This window comes from Peromyscus eremicus, chromosome 16_21 (genome assembly GCF_949786415.1).
Source record: "Peromyscus eremicus chromosome 16_21, PerEre_H2_v1, whole genome shotgun sequence".
Lineage (NCBI taxonomy): Eukaryota > Metazoa > Chordata > Mammalia > Rodentia > Cricetidae > Peromyscus > Peromyscus eremicus.
In genome coordinates, this window is record NC_081432.1 from 42,463,797 (window position 1) to 42,491,330 (window position 27,534).

The window sequence follows — 27,534 nt, forward strand, 5'->3', positions numbered from 1 at the left end:
GGTGGTGGCGCACGCCTTTAATCCCAGCACTCGGGAGGCAGAGCCAGGCGGATCTCTGTGAGTTCGAGGTCAGCCTGGGCTACCAAGTGAGTTCCAGGAAAAGGCGCAAAGCTACACAGAGAAACCCTGTCTCGAAAAAAAAAACAAAAAAAAAGAAAAGAAAAGAAAATAGGTAGATCATCTGAATAGACGTTTTCAAAAATGAAGATATTGAGATGTCAAAAGGTCAAGAGTTATGAATAAAAACCGAAACCAAATGACGTCATCTGACCCATAGGATACTGCTCTGGTTTGAATATCCGCAAAGGCTCCTGTGTTAAAGGTATGGCTTCCAGCTGGGAGCAATGGATCCAGCCAACTCTCAACTGAAGCCATAAACCAAAATGAACCTTTCCCCTTTTAACCTGTTTATGTTCAGTATCTGTCATAGTGACAAGGTCTAGCTTACACAGATTCCTGCCATTAAAATGATTTTTTTAAAAAACTGTTGGAGAAGATACAGAGGAAGATGAACTCAGGTCAACAGGGGCCGGATGTTCGTCAAGGCTTTGACCCAGCAACCCTCTGCTGGGGTATAGAGTCAAAGCAAATGATAGAAGTGTGTCTGCACTTGTATCCTTTTATGGTTGTGCAGCACTCGTTACACTGGCCAAGGTGTCCTACCAACAGATGAATGCATCTAGAAAATGTGGTGTCTACACGATGGAACATTATTCAGCCTTTACAAATAATGAAATCCTGGGTTTTTTTTTTTGTTGTTGTTGTTGTTTTGGGTTTGGGTTTTTTTATTTGGGAGGGGGCTTGTGGAGACATTGGTAAAACTAAAGACAACATGGAAAGAAATGTCAGCCCCAGAAATACTTGTACTGCATGTCCTCTTTTATATTTGAAAACAAGAAATTGATTTTGTAGAAAAGATAGAGTACTGGTAATTAAACGCTCCAAAGGGTAGAGGTAGGTGGGACAAAGTAGGCTGGATGAGGGGTGTCAGAATAAAGTTAGGCAGAGTTTCTGGTGCTGATAGTGTAGTGGAATGACCATGGGTTGCAACAATCTGCTACATATTTCAAATAACTAGGAGAGAAATGTCAGAAATTTCCCAATACAAAGAAATAAGTGTTTGAGGATACATAAATGCCGATTGTCATAATTTGATCATTACAACACTGTATACACTTACCAAATCATTATATTGTACACATCAATGTATACAATAATAATATTTCAATTCTTAAAATTCCTCTTTTAAAAGTAGAACATTACTCATCCTAAGTTTTGGGAAAGAATATATGGTTTTATTCTTACTAAGGAAGAGGAAAGAAAAATAGCAGATTTCAGCTGGGTGGGTTGATACATGCCTATAATCCCACCACTTGGAAGGCTGAGGCAAAAGGGATTAAAAGTTCAAATTCAGCTGGAAAGTAAGAACCTGCTGATAGAGAAAAGAAGGAGAGAGGGGAAAGGGGGTGAGAAGAAGAGGGAGAGGGAAGAGAAGGAAGGAGAGGAGAGAGGAGAGAAAGGAGGTGAAGGAAAGGAGAGGAACAGAGGAGGGGAATAGAGGAGAGGGATAGAGGAGAGGGATAGAGGAGGGAAATAGAGAGGAATAGAAGAGGGGAATAGAGGTGGGGAATAGAGGAGGAGAATAGAGAGGAATAGAGGAGGGGAATAGAGAGGGATAGAGGAGAGGGATAGAGAGAATAGAGGAGGGAGATGGAGGAGAGGAATAGAGGAGGGGAATAGAAGAGAAGAATAGAGGAGGGGAATAGAGAGGGATAGAGGAGGGGAATAGAGAGGGATAGAGGAGAGGGATAGGGAGAATAGAGGAGGGAGATGGAGGAGAGGAATAGAGGAGAGGAATAGAGGAGGGGAACAGAGGAGAGAAATAGAGGAGGGGAATAAAGGAGAGGAATAGAGGAGAGGAGTAGTGGAGGGGAATAGAAGAGTAGAGTGATACTTTTAGCAAAAGCCACTCAACTCTTCAATGATGGGAAGTGGTTTTTATTTAATGTAATGCCTGTAGGATAGAGTGCAAAATGTGGAGCAGGAGAGGTTTTACAGGAGTTTTTTTTTTTTTTTACTGTGTGTGTTTTTTTTCCACAGATGCTCTTCCAGACACTGCCCAGGCCTTTTTATAATCTATCAACAAGGTTTAGAGATGTTCTATTTAAAAAGGACTCTTACTAAGTAGATATTAAATACCACCATTTTAATAGTGGTTAACTGATAAGAGTCCCATATGGAGGTTTTTATCACTGTGAAATATTGACATTTCTCTAATCAACAACGCCTACAGAGTTTCTAGCAAGTGTTCTGAGAGAGAGCTTACTTTCTTTCCTCCTTTGTTTCCTTTTTCTTTCTTTTATTTCAGTAGTGAAATTTGAATCTAGAGCTTCATGCACGTTTGACAAGCACTGAGATATAGCCCCAGCCCTCTTTTTACAATTTATTTTGAGACATGGTCTTCCTATGTTTCCCAGGCTGGTCCTGAACTCATGCTGCAGCCCAAGCTGGCATTAATCTTGTAACCCTCCACCATCTCCTGTGTCGCTATGGTACCAGGTGCAGCTCTGTCTGAAAACTGCATCCATCCTTTTTTCTTCTAGGTAATGCAGCTGCTTCCTTTTTGCAGTTGTGGAAACTGAAAGGCAAGCAGATGACTTGTAGGAGACAACCCTGGTCTGCCAGACCAGCTCAGAAGCCTGTGTTCATGTTCCTTACATAGTTATGAGACAATGCATATCTCTTCAATGTGTTGCATCTAAAGACATTGACAAATATTAATGAAAGCATGAGCTCTCTTGCCCTGGTTTGTATAATGTTTCAGAAAGTGTAGTGGTTTGAATAGGAATGCCCCCCTGCCCCGCCCAGGCTCATATATTTGAATGCTTGGTCATCAGAGAGTAGCACTACCTGGAAGGGATTAGGAGGCGTGGCCTTGTTGGAGTAGGTGTGGCTTTGTTGGAGGAAGTGGGTCACTGAGGGTGGGTTCTGGGGTTTCAAAAGTTCAAACTAGGTCCAGTGGCTTTAGCTTCCTGCTGTCTGCATATCTGCATGTAGAACTCTCAGCTGCTTCTCCAGCACCATGTCTGCCTGTTCTGCCATGTTGTCTGTCATTAGGATGTACAGCATGAATCTTAAAAGTTCTTATTAATTAAAACAAACCTAGTGTCAGGTATTGGGGTGAATGCTGGAAGATCAGAGAAGCAGAACAAGCCACAGCTACCTCACCTCGCCAGTTCCTCAGCTGGTCTTCTTTACTCAGACTGGAAGCCTCTGAGTCCTCATCCAGAATGAATCTCAGCTGAACTGATGTTAGAAAACCTGAAAGCTTATCCAGCCAAATGCTTCTAGTTTCTGGTCTCCATGCCTTATATATCTTTCTGTTTTTGCCATCACTCCCTGGGATTAAAGGCTCACTTCTTGGGATTAAAGGCGAGTGTCACTATGCCTGGCTGTTTCCAATGTGGCCTTGAACTCACAGAGATCCAGAGGGATTTCTGCCTCTGGAATGCTGGGATTAAAGGTGTGTGCTATCACTGCCTATCCTTTATGTTTAATATTGTGGCTGTCCTGTTCTCTGACCCCAGATAAGTTTATTAGGGTGCACAATATTTTGGGGAACACAATACCACCACAAGGATGATAAACTAAAACTCTGAAACTATAAGCAAATCCCAATTAAAGGATTTCTTTTATGAGTTGCGTGGTCATGGTGTCTCTTCATAGCAATAGAACACTGGCTAGGGCAGTAAGAAATTTATCACTTTTCTTAAAGTAGTGTAAGAAACTAGTTCATCTCTATCCAAAGCGTCCCTGAACCTGCGGGGGGGGGGGGGGATTGGGGCAGGAAACCCAAAAGTTCTTGAACCTTTATGCAGCATTCCCCTATCCTTTCTGCCCTCTCTCCCTTCTGTTCACTGACTGTATTCTGCCTCCTCAGCTCCATTCTGGAAAGAAATCATGTTGAACTACACCGTCCCTTTGTCCAAACTAGCTGAGCTGATTCAAGGTCTGGGCATGAGTAGCTTCCCTGGAGAGGTGCCTCATGTAATGCTGACAATCTCATGCTTTATGCAAGAATTCAGAATACGCAGTGATTATCTGTATTAGCCTGCTGTCCATCCCTGTGACAAAACACCCGAGCGAGAGCAACTCAAAGGGAAAAGGAGTGTTTTGTCTCAGGGTTTCAGAGTAGCCTTTCAAGATTGGCCACCTTCATTGCTTCGGGAGTGAGAAGAAGAGAAGGAGGAAGAATAGGAAGACAAGGATAGGGAAGACAAGAAAGTCCAGAGACAAAAACATACCTTTAAAGGCATGCTCCTGGCAACCTGCCTCACAGTAGACCCTAACTCCTAACAGCTTTTTCCAAGGGAATATTACACAGCCAACCAATAGCATTATATTTTGTAGAAGAAGAGATGTGGAGGCTGGAGAAAAGGCTCTACAATTATGAATATTTGCATCATAACTATGAGGACCTGAGTTCTGGTCCCAGAACCCACATAACACGCCTTGCTTGGCTTTGTCACAGGTCTTGGATACACCTGTAACATCAGCACTGTGGGGTGGAGCTAGAAGGACCATTGCAGATCACTGGCCGCCAGCCCAGCAGAAAACTGTGAGCTCCAGGTTCAGGAAGAGACCTTGCCTCAAAAGAGTAAGTCAGAGCATGCTAGAAAAAGGCACCCAGTGTCCTCTGACCTCTGTATGCACATAGGCATGCACACCTGCACACACACATACACCACACTCATGTACTCAAAGCAGAATAGATGTAGCTAACTATATTTTAATACGATATTCATTGCATTTGAGAGCTTTCTGTATTTTCATATGCACTACTGTGGTGTCCTGTGGTGATATATTGCTTCTAATTTAGGAAATAAAGCTGACCTGAAGATCAAAGGACAGAGCCAGCCACAGAGTTAGGCATAGAGGTCAGGCAGTGGTGGCATACACCTTTAATCCTAGCACTAGGAAGGTTGGAACAGAGAAAGGAATATAAAGCAGGAGGAGACAGGAACTCTGACTCTTTCAGGAGCTCTTTCAGGCCGAGGAGTTGGTGAGGTAAGAGGTGGTGGTTGTGGCTTGTTCTGCTTCTCTGATCTTTTGGCTTTCGCCCTGATATCTGGTCTGGGTTTTTATTAAGACCAATTAGGATCCGAGCAACAGTGTCCTGCTGAAAGTGGTCTTTTCACCCTAGCCTGCCTGTCTTTTGTTCACACAGCATCCACACGGAAGTTTCTCTAGTGGGTCATCTGAAAACCTGCCACAGCCTCCTCATCACACTCCAAGCAAAAGCGTGAGTCCTGGCAATGGTCCCCGATATGCACACCATCAGCACTTGGCCACTGTGGTTCCCCCTCACTCTAGCCAGCAATGGCTTCTGGTGTCTCCAGAACAACAAGCAAGAACTACAGTCACCCCAGAGCTGCTCCTGTGTCTCTCTACCCTCTCTTCTCCCCTCCTACTATGCCCTGGTTTCTGACATTACACCAAGTCTCTTACTATGTCTATTCCCGCCTCTTTCTGCAATGGCACAGCACAATTTTCACAAAGACAAGGATTTTGTCCACTGCTCCATCCTCTTAGAAAGCTTGGAGTGCATGGCATGGACCTGAGAAAATGTTAGCTCAATGAGTGAATTGCCTTCTGTTATGAAACTTGTTGCCAACATTACAATTCCTGACCCACTTCTAAAATACTTTGGGGCTTCTCAATTAATGCTGAATTTTAAAGTGATGTGATAGGTTTTATTTGACCCCAGAAAAATTCAGTATACTGAAGAAAATGAAGTTCAGTAGGTTTCATTTTTCCATTGAATAGCAGCAAGCAGACTTTGCCTAATAAAGCAGCCTTTCTGTTCTGATAAACAATTGTGCAGTGGAGTATCTGCTAAGCATGAAGGCTGCCTTCCCCCAACAAAGCTCTGGCTTTCTCACGTGCACCATGAAGACTCAGAGGAGGCTCTCTGTTTATGTTCTGGTTCTCAGCGGCAGATTGGAACTGAGTAGCCAGAACTGCGACTGCCAAGTAAGCAGTGCCACTGTGTTTAGAATTTAAACACTAGCCTACAAAGTAGGGTATTTGCTTCTGCAGCCTTACCTGGATTAATGTTCTGGGGTTGTTTTATAATTTCTAAAAGTCAGAAATGTGTGTGAAATAATTATCTTGAATACCTTTGTAGAGATGAGAAGTTACATCTAGTAAAATTTACCATCTAGTTAAGGTCAATAGTTATATTGTTCTTAAGTCTTATGTTCCCTGTTCATTTGTATTAATGGCCTTAAAGAGTCAAACAGTTCCTGGCATCTTATTCATTTTTTAGCTTATTTTTAGCCCATTTAGAAACTGTAAACACTTAAATTAATTTTATGTCAAATTCTTTTATTTATTTATACCTTTAACCTTTGAGACTTCTTCAAGGAACTCCCTCCTAGAATCACATTACAAATGCTGATTCCAAGTGCCTGAATACTCTGGCTATATATAATTCAGTGATGGCTTGTATCCATAAGGCAACACAGGAAATCCATCTCGGCTGTCCAGTAGAATTTAGATGCCATCCTGCAAGAAAGATGCTAGTGAGCCACAGTCCTTGGATTTTCACAGTTCACTAAGAAGAGACTCTTCCATGAAACTATTACCTCCGATGGTAAAGTTACATTTCAAAAAGACACTTTTCAATGACAAACAAAAGTCCCTTCAAGTTGCAAGGCACTTGGTAGACTTTCTACACAGAAGAAGACACTGTGCCGATATAGATGATTACTGTCTCACTGTTATTTCACAATGTCCTAAATAATTATGCTGTACTGAGAAAAAGAAAACTTAAAAGGCTCACTGTGTACAAAGAGAAAGACTGGACGTCTTAAAATCTTGTATCAGAGAATGAGGGCTGCAGACTTTTTGAAAAACTAGCATTTAGCTTGTATCTAAGTCTCCCCGGCTTTCCTCCTAACTTACTGAAAGTACCATGGAGGAGTTAAAGTATTTTAAGATATTTCAAGCATGAATCACAGGAGCCACTTCCTAGACTACTATTGGTTTAGATAGGTTTCCGTTGCTGTGATAAAAACCATGACCAAAAGCTGTGGTGGGATATTTGTACACCATGTGAAGATGTATTTGCTGTGATTGGTATAATAAAAAGTCCAGGGCTGGAGAGATGGCTCAATAGTTAAGAGCACTGGTTGCTCTTCCAGAGGACCTGAGTTCAATTCCCAGGACCCACATGGCATCTCACAACTATCTGTAACTTCAGTTCCAGAAGATCTGGCACCCTCACACAGATAGACCTACATGCAGGAAAAACACAAATGCACATAAAAATATATAAATCTTTAAAAAAATAAAAAATAAAAAGCTGAACAGCCAATAGCTAGGCAGAGGTATAGGCAGGACTTCCAGGGAGCTAAAGGGAGAAGAGGAATCGAAACACCAGGAGACACAGAGAGGAAACAGGAGTTGCAAGACGGAGGAGAGGTAGTGCCATGGGAAAGAGCACAGATTAATGTAAATAGGTTAATTTCAGTTGTGGGAGCTGATTGGGAAGAGGCCTAAGCTATAGGCTGAGCATTCATGACTGATGGGAGGTCTCCATGTCATTATTTGGGAGCTGGCTGGCAGGACAAAGGGAGACTCAATATGAAAAGCAACTGTGAGGAGACTTACATATCCTGGGTCATGTACAGTTCATTGAGAAAAGCTAAGACAGGAACTCATTCAGGGTGGGAAACTGGGGGCAGGAGCTGATGCAGAGACCAAGGAGGAGTGCAGCTTACTGACTTGTTCAGCCTGCTTTCTTATACAATCCAGGACCACCAGCCCAGGGACAGGGCCACCCACAATGGGCTGGACCTATCTACATCAATCACTAATTAAGAAAATGCCCTATAGCAAAATGTTTTGGAGACATTTTCTCAATAGTCTCTTCCCAAATGACTCTAGCTTGTGTGCAATTGGTATAAATCTAGTGAACTCAGTTGTCAAATTTGGTATATTAGTCTAGTTACTAGACTCCAGTGCATGCAAGTACAATTCTTATTTTACATTGCCCTGAACCCCCGATAGCTTTAAACCAACAACTATGAAATTTAAAGTGGAAAAACCCACAATAACAACAAAAAGTAAGTGAGCCAATCTAAGAGAAAAAGAAGAAACACACAAAAGAAAATCAAAAAGAAAATAGAAGGAAACATCTGGAGTTATCATCTTAGAAATTCAAGATGTCAGTTGCTCAGAATTCCTGGAAACCAACTATCCAAACTGAATCAAAAAGACAAAACCCCAACATCTGAGCATAGTCATGCCTGAAATTTTCAGTTTATATATGAAATGTTTGAAGAGGAATTAGTAGTTGGATCATGGAAAGCCACAAGAACAAGGCATTAACTCTGAGCAGAGAGTGTGTGCATCGTGAAGCTCTGTTACCAGCCCTGACATAAACACACTACAGACAGAACTGAAAGTGACATTACCCTTTTCAAAGAATGTGAGGTATACAGAAACACATTCTCTGAATGGGCATTCGAGACAGTGTGAAGAGAGTAAAGTCCCCCTTAAGAAACTGATAATGCAACTTGAAAACTACTTCTGTTGTAAAACCTTAGCAAGTGTCTGCATACATGAAGGTAACTAACAGAAGCAGCTAGCAGAATTGCTTGCTCTTAGGAAAACAAGAACTAGGTGTAAGAAAAATCAAAAGGAATAGGTTACTGCTTTTTGGTGTGAGTCTAATAACATAGCTTGAAATAAATTCATAATTAAAATAAATTTACTTTTTGTTTTGTTTTTATTTGTTGTTGTTCATTTTGTTTAGACAAGATCTTACTATGTAATCCTGGCTGGCCTAGAACTCTCTATGTAGACCTCAGACTCACAGAGCTCTGCCTTCCACTGCCTCCCAAGCACTGAGATTAAAGTCATATGCCACCACGTTCAGAAAAAAATAATTAAAAAAAAAAATAAGTCAGAGGCTGGAGAAATGGCTCAGTGCTTTAGAGCATTTTTGCTCTTGCAGAAGAACTAACTGGATCTGATGATTCTCAGCACCCACATTGCAGATCACAACCATCTGTAACTCCAGTTCCAGGAGATCCAACATGCTCTTCTGGCCTCTGTAAGAATCAAACACACAAGTGGTCCACAGAAATACATTCCTACAAAACAAAAATAAAGGTAAAATGTATTTAAAAAAATGACAAATGAAAAGTAACAGTCAAAGATATATACATACATACATACATATATATAAAACACATCAGCTAAGACAGCCATAGATCAATTTGATGGATAATTGTGATAGATTCAAAATTTTTACTAAACTTGAATTCAGGGGATAAACTCATGGCTTGTGCTATGTTTGTTTTCTAGTGTTTTGTTAAGAATTTTTGTATAAATGTTCAGAAGAACTATTGAAGTTCAGGCTTTTTGCTTGGTTCTATTTTGCTTCTAATGTCCAAATGAGTTCAGACACGTTCCCTCTTTGATTTTCTGAAAGTCTGTGTGGAAGTGGCCAGTCTCCTCAGATCACATGCCTGGTGGTGGCCTCACTGGGGACGCTGTCCAGGTTTGGGGTTTTCTTCATGGGAAGATGCTTCAATTACTCTCACAGGTGTTAATAGGCTAGTCAAGTTGCCTGTCTCTTCTCGGGCAAACTTTTGTAGTTTGTGACTTCAAAGGCATTTTAATAGCTCATCTAACTTTTCAATTTATTGGAATAAAATTATACATAGCCTTTCTTTAGTGTGAGCACGCATGAGTGGTGTGTGTGTGTGTGTGTGTGTGTGTGTGTGTGTGTGTGTACGTACCAGAGATAAACATCAGACGTCTCCTGTAGTCACTGGTATCATTCTGCGTTATTTATATATTTGTCTGTTTATTTTGAGACAGGGTCTCTCACTGAAGCTGGAGCTCACTGTTTCAGCTAGACTGACTTGACAGTGAGCCCCTGAGATCTATCCTTGCCTCCTCACCCCAATGCTGGAACTACAGTTACATACTGCTGTGCCTAGCTTTTATGTGAGCACCGGGAATCCAAACGCCGGTCCTCATGCTTATACAGCAAAGACTTTACATACAGAGCCATGCCCCAGCCCCCTTTTTTTAAATCATTTTTAAAAAACGATCTATTGAAGTGGCATCCCTTATTTCATCACTAATATTGCTATAAGCTTTTCTCCCCGCCCCCAACTCCACCCCACCCGTCTTTTAATCTTCAAGCTTATCAAATTTATTGATCTTTGCAAAGAAATAATGGCACAATCCGGGAATATATTTTTCTGCTTTCTACTTCATCGATTTCTTCTCTTATTTTTATCATTTCCTTCTGTATGCTTACTTTGAGCTGTTGTGCTCTAGTTTTTAAATATCGAGCCTTGAATCGTTAATATGGGCGCTCTTCTTTCCTAACACAAGCATTTGGTGCTGTAAATTTTCCACTACTAACATAGCTGTACCCATGGCAGGAGTTGCTTCTATTTCAACTGATGCAAAATATTTTGCCAGGTTGGGTATTTATTATTGTTGTTGTGGTCCTCTGCATGCCAGGTGAGAAGCACTGAACTATGGCCCCAGTCAGTGGATAAGTTACTTTAATACTGTTATTGTGGTGTTATGCTGAATTCTTGCTGACTTGCCACCTACCTGTTCATTACTTAAAAAAAAAAAAAAAAAAAAAAAAAAAAAAAAAAAAAAAAAGCAGGCTAGAGATCTGCCTATTTCTCCTTTTGGTGGTTTCTGAGGATTTGGAAGCTCTGTTTTTAAGTACATATATGTTTTGAGTTGCTAAGTGTTCCATATGAATTGAAAACTTTGTAGATGTATGAAGCCTTTCTTTCTCCCTGGCAATCAATTTCTCTGGTGTTAATATAACTGTGTCAAAGTCTTAAAATATTAGCATCACAACTGATTTCTGTTATTACCAGCATATGTCATTGTATTTCATTCTCAAAGCATCTCTATGAACTAGGTCCTATTATTAGTCTCAATTACCATGTGAGAAAACAGCACATTTGCCCTGCCTGGTGCTGCTGCCTCCTCAAGAGCTGGCTTTCAGAGCTCTCTTATCTTCATACTACTTCCCAAAATGATTTTCATATTTGCCAATGCTAATTTTTGTTATTTACCATGTGAAGTACCAAAAATTAGGTTGTATTTCCTACCATTACCACCATACAACCCAATAAGACTTTACAAATAGATCGTGTGTGTGTGTGTACATGTGTGTGTGTGTGTACACGTGTGTGTGTGTGTGTGTGTGTGTGTGTGTGTGTGTGTGTGTGTACATGTGTGTGGCATGTCCATGCCACAGTGCTTGTGTAGAGGTCAAAGGAAAACCTTGCACGTGAGGTGTCACCTTTCACCTTGTTTGAGACAAGGCCTTTTTGTTAGTTTTCTGCTTCACAGGCCAAGCTAGCTGGCCTGAGGTTTTCTGTGGGTCCTTCTGTCTTCACATCCCAGTAGCGACTCTGGGATCGTTGATGCCTGTACCATGTGCTGGCTTTTTACATGGATTATCAGAATTTAAATTCATACACTCATGCCTGCACAGCAGTGCTTTTACAATTAAACCATGTCCATAGCCTGAGGCTTTAAAATGTTGCATGAGGAAAATTAAAATATTGATTGAAATATTTTTAAATTTCAATGAATTGGTGAAGGGAAGGGAAGGGAAAGGATGAAAGATCCCTTACCACTTTTCTATGGATACCTCTCTTGAATCACACTTGTATTTCTGTTGTCTACCTATCCATTTCTATTCCACTCAGTTAATACTTTAGATGTGGCAGATAAAAAGCATCAAGCCAGGCTGTGAGCTAGAAGCATTTTTACATTTTAAGGGAGAAAGCAACAACATGTCCGCCAATAGCGTGAGCCAAGCTCAGGGGTTAGCTTGTGTCAGAGAGGAGGGTGAGACTGGGAACAGCCCCCTCTGAACGTGCTCACTGACTTAGTACAACCTCCCATCCCTTTGCAGATCCCTGCTGTGTGGGCTGTGGACTATCACCCCACATCGCCTCTGACCCTCAGAGATTGTAAACATGGTGAGCCCTCAGCTGTAACGCTGGCTAAAAAGGCGAAGAGTTTGAACTGTGGATGAAAGAGAGAGGGAGAATAGTAACTACAGTCCCACACACTGGAGTGAGCATCTCTGAAGTGGCTGGCGAAATCCTCTGTGGGTCTTACCCTAAGCCGAAGTTTCTAATAGAAGCACATGGAGAACCTGAATTGCTACCCAGGTTCCCCTACAGCTGCTCTACCTAAACAAAGGTAAAGCATCCTTCACTGTAAGTGTTTATTCCAAAGGCAGAGCCTCCCTCCACAAATGAATGCTGCTCACACCTTGGCCCTCTCCTCTCTCAATCTGTCAGCTAGCATATTTGTGATATCATGGGATATTACAAATGCCTGAAGGTTATTTATGGCTTTGACCACACACGGTCAAAGACTTGGGTTGACTGGGTTCCTTTTAGACCAAATTCATCATCTATTATAACATGTGTATCTGTTTTCTAAAGAAAAAATATATATAAGCTAGAAATTGAATAAGCCAAGCTGTTTGCTATCTAAAGTTTTAAGGATTTCTAAATCCCACTAGCACTTGTATTGATTCTTTCCATATGCCACAGGCCACCCACTAGTGTGGGAACCTTATTCAATGTCATAGTATTGTAACAGCAAGCTAATGTTTCCACAGTGGTTTCCCTAGAGACTAAAAAGATTGGGGTATTTGGCTTGGTTTAGTCCTTGTTGAATTAAGTTGGGAGTTTTTCCACTTTCAATATCTCTCTCTCTAGCGCTCTCTCTCTCTCTCTCTCTCTCTCTCTCTCTCTCTCTCTCTCTCTCTCTCTCTCTCTCTCTCTGGATACAAAGTCTGGCTATTAAGTCCAGTCTGACCTGGAATTCACTGTGTATCCCAGGCTGCCCTGCCCTACAACTCACAGTAATCCTCACACCTCGGCTTCCCAAGTGCTGGGATTGTAGGCGTGAGCCACCATACCCAGCACTGGCTTTAGTTTTTGAGACAAGATGTCTGCCTATAGCCTAGATTGGCCTAGAACTAAGTCATACTCGCCTCTGCCTCACAGTAGAAACTATAATTTTATGTTGTGAAAGGACCACTTAAAGCAGCCTTAGAAGTGAATGTCTGTGCCTACAGTTTTCTGGACTATTTACAACTCTGACAATGTCACTGTATTTTGACGCATGTCCTGCAAGACAAGAGGTGAGCAGTAACCCAGCATAATGTCTTACTTAGCAGGAAGCTGAACCTTGAAACCTGAAGGTCTCAGTGTTGGGAACCAGCTGAGGCTATGGGACTCAAAGTCCCCTAGACATTCCTAGTCTGTTTTGTCACCTGTGACAATAAAAGATTAGACAAAGTGTTCACCAGGGGCAGGTATAGTTCTGAGGAGAGTCTGAAAAGTCTTCAGAGAGAGCATGTACCTTGGCAACATCAAGCCAGGTATATGTTTTTAAAGTGTTAATGATTGATAGGTGGTGACACCGAAATCAGTTTAACTCGACTCAAATATTTACACATACTTCCCATGCAGTGTACTTTCCATTGTGGGACGGTATTGAGCAATGGAAAATTTTTCAAATACTTTTACTGGAAGAGACTAATTAGGCTCACTTTCTTGTTATTATTCTGTAAAGCTCATACCAGGACATTCATGTTTTGTGAGAGCTTCTGTTTATTCACAGTATGAAATAACGCTTCAAGAGTTAGTTGAAAAGCTCCCCCCTCAGACAGCAATGCTGATGATGCTCCCAGCTGTTCCTCAGAAGCTGGTGTCATCTAAGAGCTCAGGCTGTCATCCCAGGTGTTAACAATTACAATTCAAAACGTCAACAGTGTTTCTGTCAATTATACAGACCACTCCTTGAAGCTGACCTAAAATGGAAGTCAGAAATCCGGGGTTCATGTTCTAAAATCCTGCCACTGCCTTCCGACAAGACAGTAAAAATGTCAAATCATTTCCATTCTCTCAAAAGATGAAAAACATACCTTCCTGCCAGCGGGAGTGACCACGTTTGTTGTTCTGTGGGTGTTAATATGGAAAGCTTTGGAAGTACTCTTGCTGCCCAAATGTTTAGCAAAGTACATTATAAATTGACAATCACAATCCTGAGCTTTGGATTTTACACTAGATTTACAACTTGTTCTCTCAGGATGAATTCAATATATTTCTGTCCCCCCTCCCCTTTATAGACAAGGTCTCATGTTGACCTCTAACTGTGAGGATGACCTTGAATTCCTGACCCTCCTGCTGCTGACTTCTGGTATCACAGGCATATGCCATCATGGCAGGCTACCTTGTTTTGTAAAGTAGGCCTCCTCTTTCTTTGTCTTAAAATAATTTGGGAAAGCTTTAGTAATTATCTAATCATGCTGGAATTCAGGGAGTTGATGACCAAGTCCACATTCTCTGAGTCCACACCCTTCATTGTACAATAAACTTTGATCCTATCTCCTTCTGGGCCTTTTCCACATCAGAGTCCTCTCTTTACTTCAGCTTTTAAATGGAAACTTACCATTCGCTACATTTTATTTAATCCTCCAACTGCTGAGATTCATTTATTTATATTTATATTTAGCTCTATTGTCTTTCTCGAGTGTCACCCAAAAAAACACACCATGGCTTCTTGACTGAAAGGAACCATGCTTTTTTTTTCCTCCTTTGCCAATATTCCACACGTATTGCTGCTAAAATGATACATTGAGAAATAAATGAAAGTTGGTATCCTTGAGTTCTAACTAATGCCTCAGAACCTTTAACTGAAATTTTGTTGTCACGTGCCAACTGTTACACTTCTCCATGCTATACAATATCCGTCATGACTTCGTTCCTTCCTGTTTGAAGGGGAGGGGCTTCTGCTCCATCCCCTTTACTGTAGAAGTAGAAACTGCCCTTCCCAGAACTCCAGCCACTTTCCCTGTTCTGTCCCGGTGCATCCCTGGTGGGCGTCTCCCATCAGAGCCTGTGCTTCAGATAGCACCAAGTCATCAACTGATGTTAACACTCACAAGTACCAGAAGAATCAAAGGGACAGTGAGACAGTTAGATAATGGGAAAAAATCTGATGCCTCAAACCACAGTAGTGTGATAATAATTATAATTTATTACATCCTCTAGAAAGAACTAGGAGAGAGGGGAGTTCAGAGTTCCATTTTGTTCATTGTACCTTGTATGCATATCAAGTTGTCACACCATACCCCATAAATATATCCAATTATCTTGCACCAGTCTAAAAATATTGAAATGTGACAAAAAATGTTCCAACTTGATTTAGAAGTATTCTCATTTAATATAAATGAAGAGTTATAATTAAAAAATGATACATCAACACTTCATATGCTGCCGGGTCTGATGAGACATTATCTTTGGGCATAATTTTCTTTATTATACTATTAGTTTTTCGAAAGAGTGTTAGAATGTTTTCAGTAGGGTTGTGTACCTGGGAGATAGGTTTCTGCTTGTGCCTGTTGGGGATTATCTTATTAGGTTAATTAAGATGGGAAGATCTTCCCCCTGTGGATGTCACCATTCCCTGGGATAGGATCCAACTGTAGAAAAAGGAAAAAGTAAGCATTCACATCTCTCTGCTTCTTGATTGTGGATGAAATGTGACCAGCTGTCTTAGTTCCTACTGCTATGGTATAGCCACCATGAAGGACAGCACCCGTGAACAGCGCGCAAGAGTAAGCCTTTCCTCCCTTACCTTGCTTTGGTCAGGGTGTTTTAGGACAGCAAGGGGAAAAGTAATTTGAAAAGTAGTCTTTATCCCACCTCATCCAGTTTGCTCCTTGCTCAGCCTTCCTCAGCTCGAGGGATCACTATTCTGTTCTGGAACATCAACCTTTTAGCTTCCACCCAAGAGAAAGAAATGTGTGATATCTGCCTTTCTGTGTCTGCCTCATTTCATTTACCATCTTGTGCTCCAGTTCCACCCATATTGCTAACGTGGATTTAGATTTGCATAAAATTAGCTATACTAATGTAGTCTCCATGGAAAATGCTAAATTGTTTTAAATATTTTGTGAAAATTGTGTTTTTCATTTTTTTTTGAAAACTGGAAAGTCAATAATTTATTCTTAAATTAAATATGTGATTTTCAAAAATCCTTGCTACCAGTGGTAGGAAGAAGACTCAGTAGGTAAATATCTTGCTGTGTAAACATGTGGACCTTAGTTCAGAGCCCCAGAACCCACATAAAAAGTCTGGCATGGCAGCATGTGCCTGTGATCCCTACACTGGGGCAACAGGGAATTGGATGCCAGGGGCTCACTGGTAAACTGTCCAGCCAACTGATTCTCTAGGTTCAGTGAGAGATGCTATTTCAAAACTAAAGTGAAAAATGACTGAGGAAAACACTGGGTGTACCTCTGGTATCCACACATACATTCACATATATGTGCATACACACATGCTATCCTGAATATGCTTTGCCAGAAATATAGACAAACATGTTTGTGTCTTTCCATAATGTCAGAATGTATTGACTAACAATAATTCACAAGGTATTGCAGTTTCAACAGCAGCAATCTGCCAGACAATCCTTCCTACCCAGGTAAGCTGGCTAAGACAAATGCAGGTTCTTCCAGTCCAATCTTAATTACTAATATTAACTATCATATTGTGTAACACACAGTACATACATCTGTGTATGTATAAGTGGTTTGCAGAATGAATACCACAGGGTTGGAAAGATTTCCAAACTAGGCTAAGAGAAGTTAAGTAGAGTCTGTATTAATAGCAAACCCAGAGCAGCCGAGAAGCTGCTGCTGTAAAGTCCAGGCCGTGGAAGAGTTGTGTTTCAGAGCAAAGACGTAGTCAACTGGAGAGATGAGAAGACAGAACCTGATTGGAGTAGGAAATGATAGGTTCAGGTCCAGATGGGTGAACAGATAAACACACACACAGCAAGTTAAGTCAGTCACATCAACAGCAGGGCATCAAAATGAGCTGAGGCCCCAGAAATGGTTGAGAGTTCTCTGTTTCTTTATGACATAGCCCTGCAGTCCTTGATGACAAACCAACTATCAGATGATAGACTGGTGTGGGGCTGTGCCATTGCAGTGGTAGGGCTCCATCGCTTCATGTGGTACAGGTGAGGGAGCGATACCTTTCCCCAGTCTGTCATGTCCTCTAAGTCCTTGAACCTGATTTCCCTGATGTGATTTTAATATGCCTATGTGCCCCATACAAATTTATAGGTGGCCCTCTTTATATTCCCAGGAAGAAATGTTTTATTAGTCTGTGTTGCGTGGTTGGTAGCATACATATGATGCTATTCACATGCCCATCCAGGAGCCCAGTCATCCTTCTCTCTCAAAATGAAGTCAATGGCTGCTTGTAAAATAGTCTGTGCAGGCAAGGCAGAGTCTGAAAAGCCACTTTTCACACAATATGGAGTAACTTAGAGCAGGGTGTGTGTGTTGGGGTGGGTGCGCGCACACACACACACACACACACACACACACACACACACACCTTGCTACTGAAAACATGCTTGCACAAAAAAAGCACAAATGACTAATGAAATCTGGTCTTCAGATCCCCAGGCTTGAAGATTTGACTTCTGTACTGTGATTTATAACCCAAACAAGCTGCTTCTTAAACATCACATCGCCCTCCTCAGCATCAGGAGAATAGAATCCCAGTGAACACAAGCCACTTCACAAGACATGCCCAGACCTGTTTGAATCCAAGAGTAAACACAGTTCTGGCCCTAAGGTCAGCTCTTTTGTGCAAGAAGGTCAGGATGTACTCAAGGAAGCTCTACTTATGGAGGCAGAAAATCTACATATATAATTTATGCATATGATATTAATAATTTCAAAATCTTTTTCTCCTCTATACAGGTGACTACTATTAGATATTTCATTTTCTTTCCTTTGTAATGTATCTCTCCTTCCTCTCCTCCTCCCTTTTCTTCTCCTTCTTCTCTACCTTCTCTCCCTCCCTTCTTCTTTATCAGATCTTTTCAAATTAGACAAACCCGCTCTGATACTCTGAGGCAGAGAATTCTCTTACTCTGCTAATATAACACCTTGTCAACCTCACTATCCCTTGGCTTTGATTTAGAGTATCTATGTGTTCATATTGCCCAGTGAGCCACCAGGTACTTAAAAACAAGGATCTCATCTTACTCAGGCGGTGCACCTAGTGTCGGAAAATAACTCCTGGAAAAGTCCATGACTATTACCATTTACAGATACGTAACCCTAGATTTTGTTTCTGTTTTCAAAGCCTTATTCCCTAAACAGTTCGCTTCAAACTTTTCTCCTACACATCTCTACAATGAGGAGATGAGATTATGTCCTAAATTATGCCATAGTATGCCATAAAGGAGTTGGTTTTTTTTTTCACGTTGCACATTGCCCTAGGAGATTCCATTTTATAAGCAGCTTTGTCTCCATTTTGAGGGAGAAGGATTACTGTAACCCCTAGCTGGACCCAGACACTGTACCATCTGTTAAGTACCATTCATTCAGACTGACAAATGGCTTATCCTTTGGATTATAAAGGGAGACTCACTATAAGTTTATTGGGGAGAACTGAAACTTCAGGGACATACGATGAGCGTATCTAAATCAAATCAAGGAAGCCAGGCCCAAGGACATATCCTACAGGCCAAACTGAGGAAATGGTGTAACTCCCTCGCTGTCCTAGTTAGGGTTACTATTGCTGTGATGAAACACCATGACCAGAAGCAAGTTCAGGAGGAAAGGGTTTATTTGGCTTACACTTCCATATTGTAGTCCATCTGAAGGAAGTCAGGAGAGAAACTCAAGCAGAGCTGGAACCTGGTGGCAGGGCTGACACAGAGACCATGGAGGAGTGCTGTTGACTGGCTTGTTCTCCATGGCTTACTCAGCCTGCTTTATTATAGAAGCCAGGACCACCAGCCCAAGGATGGCACCACCCACAATGGGCTGGGCCTTCCTCCATCATCACTAATTAAGAAAATGCCTTACGGCCAAATCTAATAGAAGCATTTTCTCAGTTGAGGTACCTTTCAGATAACTCTAGTTTAAGTCAAGTTGACATAAAACTAGCCAGCACACTCACCTAGATCTCATAAAGTGATGGACACCTAACACTGTGATTGTGCAGCCCCACACCAGCCTATTAGCTGAGACCTAATGTGTGCAGTCAAGGTTGTGAACTCTCAGACTTGACTCAGTACATTGCTGTTCACACAGCCTCTATGACTGTCTCACTGTCCACCTGTTTACCTGTCTAGACCTGACCCGACATTCCCTGTTCCTGACCCATTTCCTGCTCTGGATCTGGCTCAGCCTTTCACCTCCATACTTCACTCTGCAAATTTTCATATCTTAATCGTGTATTTTTGTTTCTCCAATCTGGACCATAATTCCACATGTCCAAGGATATAATAGATGCCACAGAATCCACATACATACATTTCTAACTTTGGTAAATATAGATTTACCAAATGTTCAGGTATATCTTAGGAAAAAAATACAGACAGCTAACTGAATCATTGATTTCATGGATATTTTTCCAAAAGTAGGAATTATGACAGAACACTTTGAAGAACAGCCGGTATAGTGACTATTTTCTTTCTAGTAGCAGAGACACCCTGGTTGCAGAAGCCAGACACTGAAACTAGACACCCAGGTTTACATCACAGATTCTCACTTCTAATTAGGTAATGTTGACAAACTTTTTAGGTATCTCGGTATTTCTGTTGACCCATCTTCCAAGTAAGACACAACAGTCATGCTGTCACTTTGTAATTGTTGAGAAGATCAAATGTACTGATATGTTTTAATCATCAGTCTCAATTCCTGAAATATATTAAATAGGATATAAGTACATGCTGATAGCCCTGCCATCATTGTTTGGAAGAATGTTCCGTACTTAAAGAATATCATAGTAGAGGTCTCCACTAACTTGTGTCTAATTCCTTCATCTAATTCAAACTCTCACTTTCATAAGGCTCCATATACCTAGGACGCTCCTACTCCTAAGGATCAGCCAAGTTTTGATGAATTTTCATAAGTAAGTGTATATGATGCTCATCATCTCCTCTTTGAGAGTGTCTAAGTGTCTATATTGTCCAGTAAGTTTTGAGGTACTTAAAAACAAGGATTTCATCTTATGCAGGGTGTACACCTAATGTCAGAAAATAATTCTGCCTCCTGCATACTGGGTGTATTGGACCATGCCCAGCTAATATTCCTTCCTTACAACTAAAAAATATTTTTTTTTAAATTTGTAATACTTCATTTGCTCTTTAGACTTGACAGTCTTGCAGAAGCTTAGACATCCCATGTGACGGCTGGCTGTAAGAATTCTGACATATTCATGAAGCATGTTGTGGTGAAAACAGCCATGCTTGCGTGTATCCAACCAATGTAGACATTGATATAGAGACCTTTAATCCTGTCAGTCATAGAATGCGGATACTGACAAAGGACTTGAATATCCAAACTTTATAGATGGCTTTGACAAAGTGTTTCAAATACGTCTTGTTTAATTAAAAATTGCTATAACTGCTTTGTAGATTAGAAAACATTTGATTTGATGTTTGTTTCAAAAAGATCAAGGTTAGCTAACCAACAGTGAGCCAAAAACATTAGAAAAAAAGTAAGACTGAAATATGTGCTTTCATTTTTATCTTTGGAGATAGACCGAGGCTTAGATTTGCTACAAAATAACCTAACTAGAAAATAACCTAACTAGAAGAGTGAGTATAAATGAAAATAAAACACCCAGGAGCTGATAATCATTGAAGGGTGATAATGGATATTCAGGATTTCATTTTCCTCGGAGTCAATTTTACACCATTTGGAAATTTTCAATGATTTTTTTTTAAAGCTGAGTTGCTTTATTAAAGGAGATTTCTAGAACCAAAGTTGATATGAACCCTGGCCTTGCTCCCTGTCCTGTGTGTCACTGGGAAGGCCTGTGTTCTGTTTCCGGTATGTAAAATGGGAACAAATGTAAATCGTCCCTCCTTTACAAGCCGGTGATGGAACTGAGATAAGCTAGTCTGGTGCACGTAAGTCCTTCTGACAGAGCTGCTGTCCTGACTACAAGTGTGTTCCTCCTCCATAAAACAAGCTCATACCACTGTGTACGAAAGGTTAATAAACTCATTTATTTCTTCAATAAGTAAACATTTAAGATGCACAAGCCACATTCTTAGGCCAGGTGGTTTGACAGCCAGCAAGATAGCAAATGCCTAGCCTCACTAAGCTTGAATTATGGTAAAAAAAAACTACTATATACACATGCATATACATGTATGTTTGCATACTCAGTGAAGCAAGGTCATTTGGTTATTTTGTTTGCCTCTAAATCAGCAGTACTTAGAACTTGGCTTGCGTTATATATATTATGTTTACTTGAGAGATAGATATTATCTTATATATAATATATATAGTATTAGATACTCGTAGAGTAAATGCAGCAAGATAAATGCAAGAAACAATGGTCTATTTTACACAGAACGATCAAAGAAGTGGGCAATGTTGTACATGGTTATCAGTAAAAATTGAATTACACAAACTTTGAAAAATGTATTTTATCTTTGCATATGTGTTGGGTGGGGAGGGTGTCCGGGGAGGAGGGGGTGGAGTTTTACAGCAGTGCAATGCCATAGAGGCCAGAAGAGGGTGTCATATGCCCTGGGGTTAAAGATGATTGTGAACCATCTGGTGGAAATGCTAAGAACCAAACTTGGGTCCTCTAAAAGAGTAGCTAGTGCTCTTAACCTTAACCACTGACCTCATTCTTCTGCATCATGAATTATATAAACGTTCCACTTCATGTTAGTAAGCTTTCTATTACTATAACAAGATACCTGAAATAATTGAGTTAAAATGGTAGTGGCGCATGACTTCAATCCCAGCACTCAGGAGGCAGAGGCAGGTGGAGCTCTGTGAGTTTGAGGCCAGCCTGGTCTACAGAGCAAGATCCAGGACAGCCAAGTTTATGCCTGTCTTGGAAAAAAAAAGGGAGGAGGGGGAAGGGAGGGAGGGAGGAGAGAGAGAGAGAGAGAGAGAGAGAGAGAGAGAGAGAGAGAGAGAGAGAGAGAGTCGGTTTTAAAATAAAATTTTAATTGTCTTTCTACATTGCACACATTGCACTGTGTATTCTGTGGTTTCACATAGCTCATGTCTTCATGGAGAAAAGGTTGGTGTCAGAGGTTTCAGTTTATGGCCGGTTGACCCTATTGCTTCGGGCTTGTGACAAAGCAGAACGTCATGTAGTGAGTAGGCAGCAGGGCAAGGTTTCTCACCTGATGGTGGCCAAAACATGAAGAAAAGAGAAAAAGGGAATAAGGTCCCAATACACTCTTCTAGGACATATATCCTTCTACAAGGCTGCAATCCTAAAAGTTCCTCCCACAGGCTGGGACCCACATGTTCAATGTAAATAGATACCTTTTGTAGATATACCAGACCCAAACTATAGCAACTTTGATTCAACTAAAAGTAAATAATAATGATGATGATGATGATGATGATGATGATGATGAACTTCTTAACTGGGGCCAGTAAGATAGCTCAGCTGGCAAAGGGGCTTGCCACCAAGCCTGACAATATGTGTTCAGTCCCTCAATACACGTGATGAAAGGAGAAAAAGGACTCCCACAAGTTGTTTTCTAATCTCCACATGTTTACTGTGGCATGTAGACTTACACAGACAAAAGAAATCAATGTAATTTTTTAATAAAATTTTAGTTGTCTCACTACATTGTATACTATGTCTGTACTCTTATGGTTTCACATAATTCGTGTCTACATGGTGGAAAGGCTGCAGACTGGTGTTCTGCCACCGCATGCCTATTCATTTCTCTTTCAATGACATTTTAGTATGCTTGGACTGGCCATGGAAAGAGCGTTTATACCAGGAAATTCATCAAATGCGACAAATTATGACCTAGTTTATTATTAAGTGATTGACATCCTAAAATGATGAGCAAAATATCAAGAATTAGGTTGAGTTTAAGATTTTGTTGTAATATACATTCAAGTATAATATTTATGTTTTTAAAGAGAGCCAGTTGTTGAAGTTGTGCCAAACACGACAAGGTAAATTTCTCTAATAAGGATATCATGATGAATAAACTAAAAGAGACTTGAAGATAAGAATGAGCCTTGCTGATATACTGGAGGAGACTGTGTGTTCTGTCATAAGTAGAAGAAGCAGGAAACAGAAGTCATTGCATCTGGAAGGAAGTGAGCCAAAGAAAACTTTGTGGGGTCAAAGGAGAAAACACAATTGGATTGGATTGCCTCACAGGCCATCATACGGACTGCCTTTTAATGTAAGGGAAACCCCCACAGGTTGGGCAGAGAGGTAACCTGATCTGACTTGCCTTTTGTGGCATGTTCTGGCTGCTGCAGAGAATGGTCCACAGGAGGGAACAAGGAAGCAGAAGGGTCACTTGGTCGACAGGAACTAAGGGATAAGTGAGGGTAGTCTCCAGTGCTGTGGCAAGAAGATGTCTAAAAAAGGGTCAACTCTTAGAAACACTTTGATGGAAAAGGCAATGAAGCCTCTGACAAATTGGAAATTAAAGAAGTTCAAAAATAACTCCAACATTTCAGGCCCAAGTTCCCTCAAATATAGAATTGATGTCTATTGAGTTGAGAAGTCCAAGACTGTTTGTGTTGATCAAGGCTGGGAAGATCAAAAAAGAGAAGAAAGAGTTGGACTTTGGGTTGCCTTTCAGACATGCTAAATATGAGGTGCCTAACTATCACAAGTAAGGAGACTGGAAAGAAAGCTTACAATTAATAGATAATGGATGGATGGATGGATGGATGGATGGATGGATGGATGGATGGATGGGGGGGTGGATGGATGGGTGGATGGGTGGATGGATGGGTGGATGGATGGATGGGGGATGGATGGGGATGGGTGGGTGGGTGGATGTACAGCTAATACATACATATATACATACATACATACATACATATATACATACATGATAGATAGACAGACAGACAGATAGATAGATATTCTAGTGTATCCACATACACCATGCACACACACCCACAGCTAAAGTATAAAGCCATAAGTCTGGCTGAGATCAAACAAGAATTGAGCTGACATAAGAAAAAGTTAATGTATGAGGGCTGAGCCCTGCAGCACTCCAACATTAAAGAGTCTGAGAAATGAAAAGAACCATTACAGCAAACTGGAAAGGTGTACCTGAAATAAGAGAACCTGTAACTATAAAACATTCCTTTAGGTTGTTATTTATTTCTTTGTGTCCTGCTTCTTTCCTACAGAGGCTTTGAAGCAGTAAACAATAAAAACAAATAATACCCTAATAAAATTGAAATAGAAAGAAGTGAGTCACAAAAGAAAGATCAAAATACAGGAATTATGGGAATATTGCAAACATGTGGGATTAGTGTGGACTTCACACTTGGTTCTGAGTTTCATAGAGCTCACAGCAGAAAGAAAATATAACTCACGTCCTAGTTTACAGGATTGCCATGACAAAATATCATGTAGTTGGTCATTAAGACAACAAACAGAAATGTGCTGTTTCAGAGTTCTGAAGGCTGGAAATTCAGCATCAAGGTGCCCTACGTTTGGGTTCTCCTGAGGCCACTCTCAGCTGACAAATGATCATTCTCCCTCTGTCCTCAGATAACCTTGTCTCTGTACACATATCCCTGATTTTTCTTCTTCTGAAGACATCAGTCCTCCTGAAGTTGGGCCCCATTTTTATGATCTCTTTTATATTTAATGTACCTTTAAAAGTTCTATCTACAAATAAACTCACATTAGAACTTGGTGGTTCCACAGGTATATTTGAGGGGACACTATTCAGTCTCTAAAAGTTAGTGGCACAGATTTTACTCTTAAAAACATTCTAAAATGTGTTCTCAAGTGGGCTTGTGTACTAGAAAGGTCACATCAGTCCTTTTTTAATGAGGCCTGTTATCTTCACCAGTAGAGTTAATATAAAAATGAGTTTAGAGAGAATGTTCCTGAGCTGATCATAGAGACTGGAACTAGGATGACCTTGGCTGCTGCACTGAGAAGTCTAAATGTGTTCTGTAGGAAGGAAAGGCTGTTATTGCTCTGCATTGACTCCATGCTAAGGCTTTGGTAATAAGCATCAAAAGGTAGGAAAAGTTCTAAACAATCCTTACTAGATCAAATGTCCAGAATAACGTTAATAGAACAAGACTATCAATACTCAAGGCACAGTGAGCCACAAGATGTTTTTCTCTAGTAAACTACCGAAAATATGATTCTTTTGTGCAGTATTGGGCCTCATGTGTGGTACCCGAGTGCTGAGACCCATCCAGAGCCAAGACTCAGTTATGCTTTCTGGGAGATGCACAGTAAACACTTTGATTTTAACCTGACAAAATAAGTGTAGAAAGTTCTAGAAACATGAATTTCCATAGTTTACTGGGCATGTTTATCCACATCTATTTCCTCACTTTGATCAGCAAAAAAATTATAAACCTTAAAGGGCTTGTTTATTTCTTGGGAGGGGAGCAAGCAGGAGTGTCAGCATCACTGTGAACTACGCTCACATTGTAGTCATACCCAGCGAACAAAATGAACAACAAGGAACACACCTTGGAGATGCTGGGAAGAGCTCACCATGGATGGAGCAGTACTCACTGGAGTATCACTAAAACAGCACACTCACTCTACTACCTGTTATCAACTGAACTAAGCCATCAAACTCCCATGCCGAAGCTCTAATCCCCTCCATGGTGCTACTTGGAAGGGAGACCTGAGGGAGGTAGTTAGGCTTCGCTAAATTCATGAGAGCAGAAGACTTCACGGTGAGATTAGTGCCCTTATAAAGGAGAGCAACAGCAAAGGTGGGTTCTTTGTCTGCCATGAGAAGACAAAGAGAGGAAATGGCTGTGTGCCCACTGGGAAAAGAACCCTCACCATAACCAGCACTCTGGTTGTTTCTGGGATTGAATTCTGTTTCTCTCCCTCAAACTCTAACTCAGGGGAGGACTTTCCAATCTTCAGGCTTCTTCCTTGTCACTGCAGGCACAGATTCAGCAACCTTTCTGATTCAGGTCCTTGTATTTTGAGTCTGTATGCTCCTTTGCAACTTTTGACAGTGCACACACATGTCAATCCTAGTGTTCCACGAATAAGCCTTATTTTCCTTCTCTGTCCGTGGCATCTCCATCTCAACTCTGATGCCTTCAACCTGTACTTGACTGAAACAGGCTTGGGTTTAAGTTAGTTCAGAGTTCGTCTGAAAGCAGGAGTAATACATGGGGTGAGGAAAATGTTACCAGATCCCAAGTTTCCAAAACACAAAATGGACTGTGTTTTAATGATGCTTGACAGGCCACAGCTCCCGGTGCTGAGGTAAGGCAGGCAAACACACCTTCATGTTTCAACAGACTCTGTTGTGAGTCCCTCAGAAAGTGCAAATTCTGGCAAAGGACTAAACTGTAGACATGTCTTCCTCGGTTCTTCTAGAGAAGTCTCTTCTTCCCCCAATAAATTATATGCAATTCCAAGTTAGCTTTTAAAGATTTGAATTTTCTGCCCATTAGAATATAGTGGCATCGGGGGTTGGGGAGGCGATTTGCTCATCAAGAGCACGTACTATTCTTCCAGGGGACCCAAGTTTGGCTCTCGAAACTCACATGAGGCAGCAAACAACCGCCTTTAACTCAAGCTCCAGTGGATCCCACACCCATTTTGGGCCTCTGAGGGAATGTAGCCATTGGGACTAGGTTCCATAAGTCTGTATTTTGATCGGTTGTGGTAAGAATATTTCTTAATTGCTCAAAGACTCTTTCTCTTGCATAGTTTTTAAATTTTATTTATGTATTTGATTTTATGTGTATGAGTGCTTTCTTGCATGTGTATACATGCACCATGTGCATGCAGTGCCCCTAGGAACCAGAAAACAGCACTAGATGTCTGGAATTGAAGTTACAGATGGCTGTGAGCTGCAGTGCAGGAGCTGGGAACTAAACCCCTGCCCTCTGCAAGAGCAGCAAGTGCTCTTAACCACTGAGACATCTCTCCAGATCTGTATCATTTAAAAAAAAAAAAAGCAATGGAGAAATCCTTCATGTTCACTTTTGATATAGTCAAGAAAAAAAAATGAAACATTTATGTATGTTAAGAAAATCAGCAGGTTAAAATAAAATGATAAATGACGTCCATACATGGTTTGCCCTTTGGTGAGAAAGCAGAAAGTAGTCATTACTGGGCCGAACTGGAAAGCATGGGTAGCATCGAAAGAAGATGTTGTAATTTAGCTGCAACTAGGTGTCATGGGACAATGTACAAATGAGCCAAATGTTGTCACATTATGTGATTTTCCATAAAAGCTGGATTTTGAATAAAAATCTTCTGACTCCTAAATATTAGCACCTCTGTCATTTTTATCAGCAAATGTATAAGTTTCGCCGAGCAGTCCCAACTGGTCCATCAACAAAACAACTCCTGCACCTAATGCTCAGAGATCATTGCAGAAGAGGGAGCAGAAAGATTGTAAGAGCCAGAGGATCAGAGAGTTTGC

At 40.9% G+C, this 27,534-nt stretch overlaps 1 protein-coding gene across 1 annotated transcript in view; it reads right to left on the bottom strand.

Moving 5' to 3' along the window:
- Window positions 1-27,534, bottom strand: part of Lgsn (lengsin, lens protein with glutamine synthetase domain) — a 133,186-nt gene that overhangs the window by 98,516 nt on the left and 7,136 nt on the right. The window contains exon 2 of the mRNA XM_059281416.1: window positions 25,675-25,865. Coding sequence (XP_059137399.1) covers window positions 25,675-25,865 — 191 coding nt within the window. The remainder of the gene's footprint in view (window positions 1-25,674; window positions 25,866-27,534) is intronic.